General features: G+C 37.2%; 1 protein-coding gene across 1 annotated transcript in view; it reads left to right on the top strand.

Annotated features, from left to right (window-relative positions):
- Positions 1–3976: 3976 nt before the first annotated feature.
- The window catches only part of CYYR1 (cysteine and tyrosine rich 1), a 99084-nt gene continuing 92083 nt past the window's right edge, over positions 3977–10977 (top strand). The window contains exons 1-2 of the mRNA XM_059392201.1: positions 3977–4362; positions 9255–9357. Coding sequence (XP_059248184.1) covers positions 4290–4362; positions 9255–9357 — 176 coding nt within the window. The 5' untranslated portion in view covers positions 3977–4289. The remainder of the gene's footprint in view (positions 4363–9254; positions 9358–10977) is intronic.

Below are 10977 nucleotides of genomic sequence, written 5' to 3'. Positions count from 1 at the left end.
AATTTATACTAGTGCAAATAGGTGTCTAGGATATGTATATATGTATGTCTCTTTTGAAAATTTTTAATTTGTTTTTTCATTAAAACTTTATTTCATTAATATACAGTGCAATATCATTTCTAGAGTGGAATTCAGTGATTCATCACTAACATACAATACCCAGTGCCCATCACCCATCTAGCCCATCCCCCCAGCATGCCTCTTTAAAAAAAAAAAAAAAAGTTTTCTTGGAACTAACTCACCATTTTAAATTTGAAAATTCAAATGTTATTATAGCTTAGAATTTAAAAAAATCTTTTAAATGTTTACTTCTTCACTTGCTGTTTCTTTGAGAACTGTTTCTAGCTTGCATATTATTTCTATATTTGGTCTCTTCTGTGTGCCTTAGCACTTCTTATATTTTTATTCATCATCTATTTCATTGTATATTTTTCTGTTATGAAATATGCTCTCTATTTAATCTAACAGCTTAAGTGGTTTTTTCTTTCATCTGTGACAATTTTATAACTTTTTCTGTGATATTTTTAAAATTTCAAACCAAGTTTTATTTCAACTTCCAGAAACTCTTTTCTGACCTCTGTTTTAAGGTCTTTCATTTCATTTTTTGTTTATACATGTCCATCCATATATACATATGTATTCTTTCTTTTTTTTTTTTTTTGAAAAAAAAATTTTCAAAAAGAATTTTTTCAAATTCTTTTTTTAAGCTACCACATTTCCTTAATTTCCTTAAATGGCTTGATATCTTTCTTTGTCTTTGGATGTCAATTGAATCAGGTCTTCTTAGCACCTGACTACTTTAAGGTGGAATTTCTTTTGCAATGGTGAACCAGCAAGTAAGCTTGCTTGGTCGCTCCATTGAAGAGTATGAGGAGAAGGCTGTCTGTTCTCAAAAGCAAGCTGGAAGAGGCCGCTCTGATCAACACTTCAACTTCCTTCTGGCAGCAGTGGCATTGGGCAGTGTCTCCCAGAGCTGTGTGCAACAGTTTGGCAGGTGTAGTCCTGTCCTTCATCACTAGATGCCTGCTCCTCCATCCAGGACTGGGATTCCACAGCCGGTTTCATCTGCAGAGGCAAGCATCTTTCTATTCCAAAAGCCTTCAGTATCATTCTCCAGCTCTGCAAACACTGACTGACAACTGCATCTTCTCTTATAACTCGCAATCCAGTCTCTCGAAGACTTCCTCCAGTTACTCTCCCAGTTCTTTAGACATTCTCCCAGGTATTCAGAAATCGTACTCCTCTGCAGAATGTCGGGATTAGGATAAGAGCAACAGGACCTAGTGATAAAGTTTCTGAAAACCAGGGATTAAATGTCTGGATTTTAACCCAACACTGAGAAGAATGAACTGGGTGTTAAACAGGTGAGTGAATATGATAAAATCCGTAGTTTAAGAATAAATATTCTAGCTCAGGTCTAGAGAATTATCCTCAGAGGCAGGGAGACTGGTTGTAATGGAGACTCTAAGAGCCTAGATTAATGTGGAGATAGATCCAGAATGCAAACATATGTGAGTGTTGTTCAGGTGCACAATGAGTAAAACTTGGTGATAGATCAGCTTTCCAGATTGAGAGAGAGAAGGAGCTGACCAGGCTGCTGCTGCTGCTGCTGCTGCCGCTTCTTCTTCTTCTTCTTCTTCTTCTTCTTCTTCTTGTTCTTCTTCTTCTTCTTCTTCTTCTTTTAAGATTTTATTTATTTATTTGACAGAGAGAGAAATCACAAGTAGGCAGAGAGGTAGGCAGAGAAAGCAGCTCCCCACTGAGCAGAGAGCCCAATGCAGGGTTCGATCCCATAACCCTGAGATCATGACCTGAGCAGAAGGCAGAGGCTTAACCTACTGAGTCACCCAGGCACCCCACTGACCAGGCTTCTTATTGGGCTGGTGGGTGGCTAAGACTTCAGTGAGGCTTAGAACACACTAAGGATCTCAGGTATATATATTTTGAAGGCCATTTTTCCTCCCATCTTCTTACATTCATGCAACAGCAAATTTATAGGACTAAATTCCTAGAGGAGGACTGATTACATTGTAAGTGTATTTGAATCTTGATGCATATTGCTACATTTCTCCCTTAAAAGTTGGGTTTTTTTTTTTTTTGGTTGATCTGACATATGAAAAATGATGTCTCACTATCAATTTGATTTTTACTTTTTTTCTTTGGGGGTAGATAGGATGTTTAGAAGACTAGAGATAGGTAGGTAGGTAGATATAGATAGATTTATTAATATCCCTGGTCAGTTTTCTACTGGCTTTCTTTTCCTTATTGATTCTTTAAGTTCTTTATATATTAAGGAGATCAGGACTTTGTCTATCCTATGCATTATAAATATTTTTACCAGTTAACATTTGGCTTATCATATATACAAAGTTTTAATTCTTATGGAGTCAGATTGGTCAATTTGTTTCTTATGGAGTCAGATTGGTCAATTTGTTTCTTTTATAACATCTGAGATTTTTATAGTGCCTAGACAAGACTTCCATAATTGTTCCATAATTATTTACATGTCATCCTCTTATTTTTTATCTAATGCTTATAATTGCATCTTAAGCTTAAATTTTTAATTCATATGAAATTGATATTGATGAAAGGACATAAGAATCCACAGATGCCTACTTAAATCCCCAACACAATTCACTGAATACCCCATCATTTCTTCTTCTGCTTTAAAACTATCTTTTTTAAAAACAAATTTCCATATATAAATATCTCTATTTTTATATTCTCTATTCTGTTCCATTGAGCCTATCTATTCTTGTATCAGTCAAAACTTTTTCAATTATTGTGATATTACATTTATTTTCTGTTGATGCCTATCCCATTCCAATCACTCTCATTTTTAAGAGATTTTATTTTATTTTATTAAGATAATAATAATAAATAATAAATAAAATAAATCTCAGGCTCTCCGCCTGAGAGCCAAGGGCGGAGACAAAGAGAAAATCAAGTAATTGATTTATTTTATTTATTTGAGAGAGAGAAAGGGAAGAACAGACTCCCCACTGAACAGAGAGCCTGAGGTGGGGCTTGATCCCAGGACACTGAGATCATGGTCTGAGCCTAAGGCAAATGCTTAGCCAACTGAGCTACCCAGGCACCCCTACTCTTATTTTTAATAGATATGCTTACAGGTTTTATTTTCTACATAATCTTTAGAATAAGATTGGTTTGAAAAAAGTTCATGTTGATATTTTTATTAAGTTCAGTTTAACTCCCAGACTTCTAGATGAATTTAGAAAAATCTGTTATCTTTTGGTATTGGATTTTCTTTAATAAACAATTATCTTTATTCACCTATTCATTTCTTTTTTTCTTTCATGCATAAAACTGAGAACTTTCTAAATTTTTTTTTTGCATGAATGAAAATGATTCTTTATTCACTTAATTCTAGTTAAGAGTAGTAGAGCTGTTCTCTTGCTTTTCCACATACACAAGCATATCATTTGCAAATGACAATTTTGTTCCCAATTTTTATACCTCTCTTTTTCTTTCTCTTGTCTAATTGCATAGGCCAGTAACTCCAGAACAGTGTCAAATAACAGTGATGACAGTGTACATTATTTTTTTGTTTTCCATGACTTTACTAACAATGTTTTAGATGTTTAACAAATAAACATTTTTTTTTTTTTTTACCTTTCAGGAGAAACATCTTACACCATTTCTGTACTTGCCAGTTCTCCTTGGCTTTCTTTATTGACTTTCTTTGTCCAGTACCTTCCATCCTGAAAATTCCCTACATTTGTTCAAAGATAAAAAACTAAATTCTTCTTCACCTATTTTTGCTTCTAAAGGAAAAACTGGAGTCGAGGGCAGGAAGAAAAAGGAGCTTTTTAAAATGCACAGCAATGGTCAAAACATAGGGTTAGAAAAAGTTCCATCTAGCTAAGGGAGTCCCTCTCTACAGAAGCAAAAACAGGAGGGTAGGGAGGAGTCGGGGCCCCCCCCCCCCCCCCCCCCCGCCCCACGGCGGTGCCACCCGCGGAGATGAAATGTGAGCCCGGGTGGCCCAGGACGCAGGAGCGGGCTGCCTGGTCTGCCGCCTGAGAGCCGCGGGCGGAGACAAAGAGACCTCGGTCCCAGCGCAGCCCTGCGCGGGCCGACCCGGGCTCCCCTCGAAGGCTTCCAGGGCAATGGCCCGGTCTCCCCGCGAACCCCCTCTCGGGAGTGTTGCCCTCTTCCTCTGAACGTCCTCCAGCCGCTCCGTGTCTGGGGGTTCTCCCTTCGCTCCCAGCCCCCTTTCCAGTGTCTGTCCGTCGGTCCTGGCGCGCAACCTCCGGCCACCGGCTTGGATGGACGCGCGGAGGCTGCCCGGGTGTCCAGGGATCTTGCTTCCGAAGTTGGTCCTGCTTTTTGTCTACGCAGGTCAGTGGCTTGGGGTGGCGGGAGAAGGGAAGGGGACTTGGGACTGAGCCTGGATCACCCTCGGGGCAACGCGGGTTGGGCGGGACGCACAGGGACCTTTGTGGGAGGGCGAAACTGTGTGGTCCCCGCGGGGCAGCCACCGAGGCCGGCGCGCCGGGACCCTGGGCTCGACCTCCACGCTGTTTTGTTCTGTTCCTTTTCTTTAACTTTCCCTTTTTCCTTTTCGCTCCCTTTCCCTCTCCGCAAGCAACTTAAAAACCCCAGCCCCACATTTACAGGATTTTACTCTCTGGAGAGCATAAAAATTTATCCCACCCCATCCACGACTCGGGAATCTGAGGGTTGAAGCCAGAGGCTGAGAGTGAGAGAAAAGCATCTTGAAAAAGTACCTGCCCCCGCAATCTAAATATTTCAAAATAAAAAGCTTTAGATCTTTGGGGTTTTTGTTTTTTTGTTTTTTCTTTAGATCATTCTCAAGTGTAGTAGTCTGGGCAGTTGGATGCTTTGAGTTCAAATATAAGGCTTTTGAGGGGTGAAAATTCACCCAGAGACTCATCTGTTTTCATTGATTTCGTTAAGCACTGTTGATAGGTGAGAGGAGTTTCATTTCTCTCCTCCTAATTATTCTTCTTGAGAATTGCTAATAATTGATGGAGCAAAGCGGTTTTCTTGTTTTGTGACTGAGAGGGAGCTCAAAATGGCCTTTCATTGGTTATTTATATATAAAATTAATTATACATTTGGCCTTGCATCTGTTTTGTATTCATAAAACAAGCTAAAAGCAAAGTTGTTTGCAAAATGTTTTTATGTCTCCCGCTTCCTAGGACACAAATCACAGGCACTAGTAAGTTTAGGTAGCACTGATTTAGCTTCTGATACAAAAATATTGCAACTGAAATGAACAGGTTCTTCAACATTGTTATTGGAACATCAGAAGAATCGAACCCATTCAACCATGCCAGAAATGACTCCCCAGACTACTATAGAAATTTTCCATTTGTACATTAAAATGTAAATTAGTGGCTGTCTATAAGTTATTTAAAAGATACTTTATTGCAAGGAAAATATTGACTTTCAAACACAAACATTTATAAAAGTAGGAAAAGTACTTCCTATTCAAGGAGGAGAAGCCACATTCTAACCTGCTTACAATGGTTATTTCTTTTACTTATAGTGTGTGTGAGGTTTCCAGAATTTGAGAGACTGAAAGAAACAATTGCATTAATATTAGTTTTATATTAAAGTCTTACTGGTTCATTCGAAGCAATGATTCTTTCTACATCCTCTGTTTATCCAAAGAAAACAAAAATAAGAAAATAGAACACGACCTCACTCATCTTTACTCAGTCACACCCATGAACAACAACTTATTCTTTTGTCTTTTTTATTCCCAGGGGTAAACCGAAAGCTTCTAATGTGCACACTTTTCCTTCCTTTCTCCTGTGCCCCCAGTGCTAGGTGCACAGTCCCTGGGGTTCAGGAAATCTGCAGGGCTGGCTGGCAACAAGTTTGGTTAGTTTAGAAAAAGTTTTCCTCCATTCATTTCTTCTATCTTCCTCCCTCCCTAGTAAGTTACAAAGTAATCACAAGCCAGTAATACTGAATTGAGTTATTGTCTTTGATAAGAAATGTTTAGTGTGTTCTTTTCTGTTAATTCCTGAACTCGTTTCTTCAGAAGCCCTTTTATGTGTGCCATATTTATTTACCCAGTATTTGTTGAGTGAAACATTTTGTGTGATGTATAAGACAGAAACCATGCTCTGAGTCTTGTCTGGGAGACGAGGTGTGTCTACTTTAAAATATAGAAGGCTGTGCCTAGAAGAATGGTCGTGCACTATAGGTGTTCCCAGGAGGGGACCTCATTTCTGGCTCAGGAGTGTAAGCTCTATGAAGATGATGTCTGTCTGTTTTGTTCAGTGTAATATCCAGAGACTAGCAAAATACCTGACCCATAAGAAGAGTTCAATAAACTTGCTCAGAAAAATTGAATTAAGGAGGAATTTGAGGAACTAGACCTTTGATAGGGAAGCTTTGGATGTAAGGGAATGAAGTAGGATATAATGTGGAGGTATCCATGAGATACCTATTTGCAAAACTAGATAATTGCAGAACTAGATAATTCATTTTGGTTGGAACTAAGAGATGTGGCTGGAAATCAGGACTGGAGTTAGGTGGGGAGAAAATGCAGCTGTACTAGCTGAGACACTTTGTTAAATGAACTGCCAGCTTTCATGGGACCAAAACCTAAGTAGATATATTACCCCTAGCCTGAATTATTTTCCTCCAAAACAAATGTATTAAATTCATGTTGCATTCATTAATGAGGTAAGAGCAGAGTTTCTTTACCTAAAGCATCATGTTTTGCCATGGAACCACCTTTGGAAAGAGACCCCGTAAAGTTTATATTATTATCCAACTCCCACTGCAGGCGACAAAGACAGGATCTGGCCAAGGTTTTACCTTCCCGGCCTCAGCCAGTGGCTTCTGTCCCCTCCTGTTCCTTCCTCTCTTATCCTCAACTGTAGCTTACAAGAACCATTTCTGAACAAGTGCTTGAGGCCAGATGTTGCTTTTCCTGTGCTACACATTCCTTAAGGCGGGGTGAGGGTTGGAGAAACTTCTTCCAGATCATGCCTTTAATTAAAGTCACTGAAGAAAGTTTCAACTGGCTATTTTTCAAGGATATTAACTTTAATATTAGAAGTAATATCATTTATCTTCTGAAACAATTGGAATGTTCCATTCTTTACAGGAAAATGCTCTGGCATCTTCCAAATCTGATCTTCATAGAATTATTCTCAAATAAACTGGAGAAAGTAACTAACAGATTAAGATTTGAGGTCTGATCAAAACCTCAATTTGGAAATGCGATTGTGAATGTATTTACCGTACTATTAAATCTGCCCTTTTCAGTTGTTCAGTTATGGGAAGTGGACAGGAGTGTTGGAAAATGCCATTAAACATAATGAACAATGTGTGACATGATCTTGATGTTTGCTGCAGGTATAATCCAGCTTCTTGGCTACAAGATAGTGGGCTTGGTTTCCTGTAACATTGGTTCAAAATATTTTGATAACACTGTGTCCTTATAATAGTAGTAATTGGAATACAATAATAGTAATTGGATCTTTGATATTCACGGAGGGCTGAGTAAGACATCACTAACAAGGGCATCATTCATGTCCATGAAGCTACTTACACAGGGGTTGTCTTGCTCAGACAGAAGTGGGGACCTTAGCTTTCCCACTCTCTAAATGGCTTTAAAGAACATGGAGCAAAACATACCTATGAAACCTCTTGAGACTACGAACTCTCTTGAGACTACAAACTAGTCTAAATATTTGAATTCACTAAACAGCACTGAAAATGAGAGCTATAGAAATGGTAAAATAAATAACCTTAAAAAGTGTGATGTACTCTGCAAAAAGCATACACTGTCGTGACATTATTAGATTGTGTTTCTGTCTTGAAAATTTAACACTGGTTTTAAGTAGAGTTACTGAATCTACAAGTGTAATTATTTTTTTCCTCTTATCTCTTCTTATGACATCTCAGAAGAAAATATTAGAGTAGAAATAAAATTGAGGGGGAAAAATAGGAATGTTTTCACTTACTCTATAAAAGCCATGCGGTATTGACAAAGATGAAGGAACTTTTGATCACATCCATTTGTCAAAAATCATCCTGCCAGGGAGGTGATTTAAAAACAAAATATGAATTTTCCTTTCTAGATAAATCAATCACGTGGACATACAGACACAGTATAACATTGTGCACCTTTCAGTTATGATCTGACAGTAAAGCAAAAGTGTTATATAATTTAGAACATAGTTGATGTTACCATTAGAGAATGAGCTGGAAAGGAATTATGTTGTGGTTCTTAAACATATAATTTAAATTACCAGCTTATAATTTAATGTTTTCCTACTCATGTACATGAAACTCACCTATCCATTATAATTTATACCACTGAGTATACTTAACTGACAATCTTAACATAAATCATTGAGGTGGCACAAAGAATTTTTAAAAACTAGGTAACTTTTATTCAGCATTTTGGGTCTAATTTTCATTACCAAAAAAAAAAAAAAAAAAAAAAAAAGGAGAGGGAAAGGGAAAAAAAGACAGTAATTTGGTTATATCAGTTCCAACATGTCCTTTTTACTCAGAAAATACCTTTCCCCCTTTTCCACAGTGCTTCTTCATAACTTATTGATTCTTAAATCTGGCACTAAATAAATTCTTAATTATTTACAATTTAGTTACATACAGGAATGTCTTTGTACAACTAACTCGTTATCTTCCAGTCCAGATGGATTGACAGGTTGTGCAGACTCATTCGTGTTACCTTATGTGTGCAAACTGTAATTATTAAGATAAGAAATGTAGAGAAAGGATAACACATAGTACACTGTCATGAAAATATATATTATTTTAAAATTATCTCCAGTTGACTTTATAATGTCAATAACACTTTCTATAAAATGAAGCTAATTGTGGGTACTACTCTCAAGTCAAAACTTGATCATTTCAAAATTATTATAAGACTTCTATTGAGTAAAAAAAGAATTCTATTGAAAAATTGAATGGCTGATTCGCTGGATCATTCATTTCTCCTTTCAGTGTCTCGTTCAACAATTCTGACTACCAGTTATGGTGCTTGATCAGGAAATTCAAAAACAAATGATCTTTGCGACTTCTAGATTGATGGCCAGGAGGGAAGGAAGACTAGTTTTGATGCTTACACGTGTCTTAGAATTCTGATGACATAAAATGAATATCTAAACGCACTGAAGAGTGGTCGTTGACTGAGTGAGATGTGAAATAGAAGACTTTTTCATGAAGCTGTGATTTCAGAACCATAAAGGACTTATGAGGTGTTTATCTTGCAGAGGATTGCCTTGCTCAGTGTGGGAAAGACTGCAGATCTTACTGCTGTGATGGGACCACACCTTACTGTTGCTCCTACTATGCTTATATCGGGAATATCCTCTCGTGAGTACTGGTCAGATTTGGCAATACTGATGCTCTTTCATGGCTTGGTTGGGCTTTCACAAAATACTACGTTATATGTAGGGGCAAGAAATTTTGAGAGTCATTATTGACATAAAATCTTCATGGAGATAGTAATGCTCATCACTATCTCATGTGTTATATTATTGACAAAAGGTACGAACTGATATGCAAAATTAGCTGCTTTTATTAGAAGGGAGTTTAAAAGTATTCTTTTACTGCTCAATTTGTGTTCCAGAATACTAATGGTTTTAGTCATCTGCATTCATATTGTTGATCATTTTTTAATATTATAAACCTGTCTGCCGAAGGTTTTTTAAGTTGAATTGGTCATTTAACCATGGATAGTTTATTTTGCCGTATATTTGTCTAACCCATTCAGTAGATACCAGGGAAAAGAGATATTATGAATAAAAAAACAGTTGGGATATAAAATGTCAATTTTCTACATAATGCATATTAAACAACTTCAGGAAAAAGTTTAGAGCCCAAGAATGACCATCAACAGTATAAAGGGGTAGCCAACTATAAACATCAATGAAACATATACACCTGGGATGTGTTGAGCATTTCCCCAAAACAAATTAAGAATGTATTTTGGAGGGGTGCCTGGGTGGCTCGGTTGATTGATTAAGTGTCTGACTGTTGATCTCAGTTTAGGTCCACATCTTGTGTCATGGGTTCAAGTCCCATGTTGGGCTTCCCACTGAGTGTGGACTCCACTCAAAAAAAAAAAAAAAAAAAAAAAAAGAATGAATTTATTTTGGAATTGCTTCTGGGGAAAGGGAAATGAAGAAGCAAGAACTGCTTTCAGGGTTGTATGTCTGAAGGGTGTACAAGTCTCAGTTCTTGTATACAGATCTAGAAATCAATCAGAAAATTAGAAAGATTAAGAATTTCCAAATTCTTAATGTCAAAAATCTTAATGTCAAATTCTAATGTCAAAAATTCTTAATGTCAAAAATCACCCATGGATTTCCAGGAACAGTAAGAGTCTAGCCTCTTGGACTAGCTCCTTGGTTTTTACTTTTCAGGTGGATATCAGGGTGATTTGGGAGATGATCTGTTGTGGCTTAACCCCTGTCCCATGAAGGCGTTAGTAGAAACAGGAAAGATTAGACATGAAGGGAAGTGTTCCTGGCTATTTTAGGCACATGTCCACTGATAGGGCTTATAACTCATCCTCCATTCTGAGGATAGAAAAGCTGGCACCAGTAAACTTTCAAGAATCAAAGTTGGAGCTGATATTAGAGATCATGTCTCTCTGAATAAGCCCATAAAGAATCATATTTCAGGATAGTCTTGAAATCTATCATGGCTATATAAGAAATGTCAGGCAGTAATAAAGATTGATGAGTGGAATTTTAAGCATTCTTTGATGCAAAATAAACTCTAAATAAAATGTTTGAATTTTTTCTCATGGGAATCTTGTTGAAAAGGGATTAAGTCCCTTTCTTACATTAGACATCAATCAGAATGTTATTTATAGGAACTAATCAGCTCAGAATATTCTGAATATAAATATATAATGGTATTTCACATTTGTATATCACTTCCCACTTTTAAAGCCATTTAAAATACATTATTACTGAATCCCAGTCT

This window comes from Mustela nigripes, chromosome 2, assembly GCF_022355385.1.
Source record: "Mustela nigripes isolate SB6536 chromosome 2, MUSNIG.SB6536, whole genome shotgun sequence".
Classification (NCBI taxonomy): domain Eukaryota; kingdom Metazoa; phylum Chordata; class Mammalia; order Carnivora; family Mustelidae; genus Mustela; species Mustela nigripes.
This window is presented reverse-complemented; position numbering and strand designations above follow the sequence as displayed.